Source organism: Salvelinus fontinalis, chromosome 3, assembly GCF_029448725.1.
Source record: "Salvelinus fontinalis isolate EN_2023a chromosome 3, ASM2944872v1, whole genome shotgun sequence".
Classification (NCBI taxonomy): Eukaryota; Metazoa; Chordata; class Actinopteri; order Salmoniformes; family Salmonidae; genus Salvelinus; species Salvelinus fontinalis.
This window is the reverse complement of record NC_074667.1, coordinates 65947733-65954337: the sequence shown is the minus strand read 5'-3', so window position 1 is coordinate 65954337 and position 6605 is coordinate 65947733. Positions and strand designations below refer to the sequence as shown.

The window sequence follows — 6605 nt, the reverse complement described above, 5'->3', positions numbered from 1 at the left end:
ACACTATGTCCCTCAACAAGGGGACGTAGACACTATGTCCCTCAACAAAGGGGACGTAGACACTATGTCCTTCAACAAGGGGACGTAGACACTATGTCCTTCAACAAGGGGACGTAGACACTATGTCCTTCAGCAAGGGGACGTAGACACTATGTCCCTCAACAAGGGGACGTAGACACTATGTCCTTCAACAAGGGGACGTAGGCACTATGTCCTTCAACAAGAGGACGTAGACACTATGTCCTTCAACAAGGGGACGTAGACACTATGTCCTTCAACAAGGGGACGTAGACACTATGTCCTTCAACAAGGGGACGTAGACACTATGTCCCTCAACAAGGGGACGTAGACACTATGTCCTTCAACAAGGGGACGTAGACACTATGTCCCTCAACAAGGGGACGTAGACACTATGTCCTTCAACAAGGGGACGTAGACACTATGTCCTTCAACAAGGGGACGTAGACACTATGTCCTTCAACAAGGGGACGTAGACACTATGTCCCTCAACAAGGGGACGTAGACACTATGTCCCTTAACAAGGGGACGTAGACACTATGTCCTTCAACAAGGGGACGTAGACACTATGTCCTTCAACAAGGGGACGTAGACACTATGTCCTTCAACAAAGGGGACGTAGACACTATGTCCTTCAACAAGGGGACGTCCTGTTTCCAACTTTCTTTTGATGTCTTCTCCTCTCCTGTCCTGTCCTGTCTACTCCCTCTACTCCTCTGTCCTGTCCTCTTCTCTCCCTTGCTCTCCTCCTCTCTTCTGTCCTCTCCCCTCCTCTGTCCTGTCCTCTTCTCTCCCTTGCTCTCCTCCTCTCTTCTGTCCTCTCCCCTCCTCTCTCCTGTCCTCTTCTCTCCCTTGCTCTCCTCCTCTCTTCTGTCCTCTCCCCTCCTCTCTCCTGTCCTCTCTCCTCCTCTCCTCTGTCCTCTCCTCCTCTCTCCTGTCCTCTCCCCTCCCCCATCCTCTCGCTTCCTTTCCTGTACTCTCCTTCTCCTCTCTGACTCCATCCCAGGCCAGTATAATAGAATTATGAGTATTAGCAGCAGAGAGAGAAAATAGTGAGCTGGTTAATAAAATATGAAACATGTATTAAAATCTACATCATCATTAGGTCTCCACCACCTCTTCTCCCCCTCCCCCCCTCTCCTCTCCACCGCCTCCTCCCCTGTTCTCCATCGCCTCTTCCCCTCCTCTCCATTGCCTCCTCCCCTCCACCGCCTCCTCCCCTCCTCCCCATCGCCTCCTCCTCTCCTCTCCACCGCCTCCTCCCCTCCTCTCCACCGCCTCCTCCCCTCCTCTCCACCGCCTCCTCTCCTCCTCTTCCCCTCCTCTCCATCCCCTCTTCCCCTCCTCTCCATCGCCTCTTCCCCCTCTCTCCATCGCCTCTTCCCCTCCTCTCCATCGCCTCTTCCCCTCCTCTCCATCGCCTCTTCCCCTCCTCTCCATCGCCTCTTCCCCCTCTCTCCATCGCCTCTTCCCCTCCTCTCCATCGCCTCTTCCCCTCCTCTCCATTGCCTCCTCCCCTCCACCGCCTCCTCCCCTCCTCCCCATCGCCTCCTCCTCTCCTCTCCACCGCCTCCTCCCCTCCTCTCCACCGCCTCCTCCCCTCCTCTCCACCGCCTCCTCTCCTCCTCTTCCCCTCCTCTCCATCCCCTCTTCCCCTCCTCTCCATCGCCTCTTCCCCCTCTCTCCATCGCCTCTTCCCCTCCTCTCCATCGCCTCTTCCCCTCCTCTCCATCGCCTCTTCCCCTCCTCTCCATCGCCTCTTCCCCTCCTCTCCATCGCCTCTTCCCCTCCTCTCCATCGCCTCTTCCCCTCCTCTCCATCGCCTCTTCCCCCTCTCTCCATCGCCTCTTCCCCTCCTCTCCATCGCCTCTTGCCCCTCTCTCCATCGCCTCTTCCCCTCCTCTCCATCGCCTCTTCCCCTCCTCTCCATCGCCTCTTCCCCCTCTCTCCATCGCCTCTTCCCCTCCTCTCCATCGCCTCTTCCCCTCCTCTCCATCGCCTCTTCCCCTCCTCTCCATCGCCTCTTCCCCCTCTCTCCATCGCCTCTTCCCCTCCTCTCCATCGCCTCTTCCCCTCCTCTCCATCGCCTCTTCCCCTCCTCTCCATCGCCTCTTCCTCTCCTCTCCACCGCCTCCTCCCCTCCACCGCCGCCTCCTCTCCACCTCTCCAATGCTTCCTCTCCTCTTCCACTCTCCTCCTCTCCCCTTCACTGCCCCTCCACGGCCCCCCACTTCTCTCTTCTACCTCTCCTCTCCACCACCTCCCCTTTACTCCCTCCCCCTGTACGGGACCTCCACCTCCCGGGTGGCGCAGTGCTAGCTGCGCCACCAGAGTCTCTGGGTTCGCGCCCAGGCTGGGCTGGGTTCGCGCCCAGGCTCTGTCGCAGCCGGCCGCAACCGGGAGGTCCGTGGGGCGACGCACAATTGGCATAGCGTCGTCCGGGTTAGGGAGGGTTTGGCCGGTAGGGATATCCTTGTCTCAGTATGTAAAAAATGTAATAAAATGTATGCACTCTACTGTAAGTCGCTCTGGATATGAGCTAAAACAATAGGCACGAAGGGGACCCAAAAAACAAAGTAAACTTCTGACCCGTCTGTAAACAATTGTTGGAACTTGTGTCATTCACAAAGTAGATGACCGACTTGCCAAAACGAAGGGACGAAGAGACGAAGGAGAGAGGGGCGGAGGAGAGAGGGACGGAGGAGAGAGGGACGGAGGAGAGAGAGACGAAGGAGAGAGAGACGGAGAGGAGAGGGACGGAGGAGAGAGGGACGGAGGAGAGAGGGACGGAGGAGAGAGAGACAAAGGAGAGAGAGACGGAGAGGAGAGGGACGGAGGAGAGAGGGGCGGAGGAGAGAGAGACGGAGGAGAGAGGGACGGAGGAGAGAGGGGTGGAGGAGAGAGAGACGGAGGAGAGAGAGACGAAGGAGAGAGGGACGAAGGAGAGAGGGACGAAGGAGAGAGGGGCGGAGGAGAGAGAGACGGAGGAGAGAGAGATGGAGAGAGGGATGGAGGAGAGATGGATGGAGAGAGGGATGAAGAGGAGAGGGACGGAGGAGAGAGAGAGGGACGGAGGAGACAGAGACAGAAGAGAGAGGGACGGAGGAGAGAGGGATGGAGGAGAGAGAGATAGAGGAGAGATGGATGGAGAGAGGGATGGGACCGTGGCCCTCCAGCGGGTAGTGAAGACACCCCAGTACATCACTGGGACCCGTCTCCCACCCAGCATCATTAGGAACCTCACACACCCCAGTACATCACTGGGACCCGTCTCCCACCCAGCATCATTAGGAACCTCACACACCCCAGTACATCACTGGGACCCGTCTCCCACCCAGCATCATTAGGAACCTCACACACCCCAGTACATCACTGGGACCCGTCTCCCACTCAGCATCATTAGGAACCTCACACACCCCAGTACATCACTAGGACCCGTCTCCCACTCAGCATCATTAGGAACCTCACTTTGAGGAATCTCAAATGTAAAATATATTTTGATTTGTTTAACACATTTAAGGTTGCTACATGAATCCATATGTGTTATTTTCATAGTTTTGATGTGTTCACTATTATTCTACATTGTAGAAAATAGTAAAAATAAAGAAAAACCAATGAATGAGTAGGTGTGTCCAAACGTTTGACTGGTACTATATATATATATATATTGTGACATTTAGTAGTGTTACTAGTTCAACTGGGGGGCTACTGTACGGTCATCAGCTGTACTGTTGCTCTATAGCAAAACACTGAGCTGTTAACACTATGCTATTACTGCCCATCCCACACCACCTGGGAGCTGTGTGTGTGTGTGTGTGTGTGTGTGTGTGTGTGTGTGTGTGTGTTTAGTTTAAATAGGAGTACAATGGTTTGGAACAACTGTCAGGGACAGGAAATGAAAACTTAGCACACCAGGTTTACCCCCACAACATGTTTGATTGAGTCCCCTTTCTGTTGATCTACTGAAACATGGATTCTGCTCCATTACCTTTATTTAACAAGTCAGTTATGTAACCTTTATGTAACCTTTATTTAACTAGGCAAGTCAGTTATTTAACGAGGCAAGTCAGTTATGAACAAGTTCTTATTTTCAATGACGGCCTAGGAACAGTGGGTTAACTGCCTTGTTCAGGGGCAGAACGACACATTTTTACCTTGTCAGCTCGGGGATTCGATCTAGCAACCTTTTGGTTACTGTCCCAACGCTCTAACCACTAGGCTACCCTGCCGCCGAAATACTCGCCCTATACTCTTCTGGTATGTTCAGCTCTTCACAGGTTCTGTTGTCACTGAATTGACTGGAATTTAAATATAAATTGACCCAAACCCTGGTTTCATTTGACCTCAGATGTTGATGCTGCCACCACCTTGCTTCACCGTAGGGATGGTGCCAGGTTTCCTCCAGACATGAGGTTGGCATTCAGGCCAAAGAGTTCAATCTTGGTTTCATCAGACCAGAGAATCTTTTTTCTCATGGTCTGAGAGTCTTTAGGTGCCTTTTGGCAAACTCCAAGAGGTCTGTCATGTGCCTTTTACTGAGGAGTGGCTTCCGCCTTGCCACTTTACTACAAAGGCCTGATTTGTGGACTGCTGCAGAGATGGTTGTCCTTCTGGAAGGTTCTCCCATCTCCACAGCGGAACTCTGGAGCTCTGTTAGAGTGACCATCATCCCTTTTCCCCCAATTGCTCAGTCCGTGCAGAAAGCTCTTGGAAGAGTCTTGGTGGTTCTTTTATAGACAGGTGTGTGCCTTTCCAAATCTGTCCAATCAATTGAATTTACCACAGGTGGACCCCAATCAAGTTGTAGAAACATCTCAAGGATGATCAATGGAAACAGGATGCACCTGAGCTCAAATTCGAGTCTCATAGCAAAGGGTCTGAATACTTATGTAAATAAGGTATTGCAGTTTTGCTAACATTTCTTAAAAAATGTTTTCACTTTGTCATTATGGGGTATTGTGTGTAGATTGATGAGTAAAATAAACAATTTAATCAATTTCTGAATAAGGCAATAACGCAACAAAATGTGAATAAAGGGGAATTGGTCTGAATGCTTTCCGAATGTACTGTATATTAAAACAAATATCTATAGTTTGAATGCTGCAGTGGCCTTAACAATCCCCACAAAATCCTGGAGGGATATTCCACTGTCGTTTTCTGCTCTCTCATGCAAACACTCCACATTACTAAGCTACAGCTCCTGTATTCACAGCTTGTCTGCGGAGGCTTGTATTAGCCTATAGTTTATATAAATAACACGTTACTATTCATGACTAATAATGCATGTTTTTCTGGAAAAAAAATGAATATATTTATGAGGCTACGTTTGTTTTATACGAAATTCAAACGCACTCCCATGGATGATCACGATTGATGTTCGCAGTGTGCCGCGGACGCCGTCACTCAACCGGGGAGGGGAAAAAAACACAAAACATAGCCTACATCCGACACAACACGGCCAGGATATTCAGATTCTGAAATGTAGAATTCGGGGATTGACTACTATAGAAATCAGACAGACAAGCCGTGGTGAGTGATAGTCACCAACCTGCTGCAGTATGCTGTGCTCCGGTAGCTCCGGCGGCACGAGGTTCCGCGATGATGCTGCTCGGGTCGCTGTGAGATCTGCCTCTCTGCAGCAGGCAGGACTCCTCCAGCACATTCGAGGTAGCCATGGAGATGGAGACAGACTACAGACTGGAGACAGGCAGACTAAAACGGTCGGGAAAAGAAAATACAATATTGAGAATGTTCTCAGCGTCAGAGAGATACAAGGTCACCGCGAGCAGAACATCCAGCGGTAGTCGGTAATGGGTAGTAACGGATAATTAATTCGGTTTGACAACCAACCACATCTTCGTTGAGTAGGCGACCCGAGAGGCAACGGGAAGAAGATAATATACCCATCAGTGACGCGTCTCTCTCCGTCCCCCTCTCTCTCTCCCCCTCTCCGTCCCCCTCTCTCTCTCCCCCTCTCCGTCCCCCTCTCTGCGTGAGCATGTGTGCCAACCTAGAGGAGAGGGATGGTGTTCGTGGGATACAGTGACATATTTGTCTGATATTATGGCAAAATTCATATAAAATCCGACCTTTTTATTTTATTTTAGCTGAGCTCATACAAGACTAAGGACATTAAAGGGGCAATCTGCGAATGATTTATATATATGCCCATTAATTATATATACCCATGGATTCTTGAAGAATGTAATTTCTACATGCCACCATGAGTTTTGTTCAACTGTGGTACCTCATCAAAACGCCCCAAAAAATCTGCTTGTTTTACCCCCATGGTTGATAAACAAGACAATTGTAAACACAGACAGTATATCCTCAAAGCATGGTTAAAACTATGTCTAATATCGCTGACAGTCATTCATGGCATCCACAGCTCTGTCTTTGAGTTTGCTAGTGGTGGTTACATCTCTCCAACCCCATCCCTAAGCTATTACCAAAACAGCTGCTTTGAACTGCAGATTGTCCCTTTAAGGATATGGGTGGTTTCACTGACACAGATTAGGCCTAAAATTAGTCCTGGACTAAAAAATAGATTATCTTTGGGGACAAACAACATCGTTCACTGATATACA

The 6605-nt window shown here is 50.4% G+C and overlaps 1 protein-coding gene across 1 annotated transcript in view; it reads right to left on the bottom strand.

Annotated features, from left to right (window-relative positions):
• The window catches only part of LOC129851351 (phosphatase and actin regulator 3-like), a 116626-nt gene extending 110677 nt beyond the window's left edge, over nucleotides 1–5949 (bottom strand). The window contains exon 1 of the mRNA XM_055917827.1: nucleotides 5567–5949. Coding sequence (XP_055773802.1) covers nucleotides 5567–5693 — 127 coding nt within the window. The 5' untranslated portion in view covers nucleotides 5694–5949. The remainder of the gene's footprint in view (nucleotides 1–5566) is intronic.
• Between the last annotated feature and the right edge of the window lie 656 nt (nucleotides 5950–6605).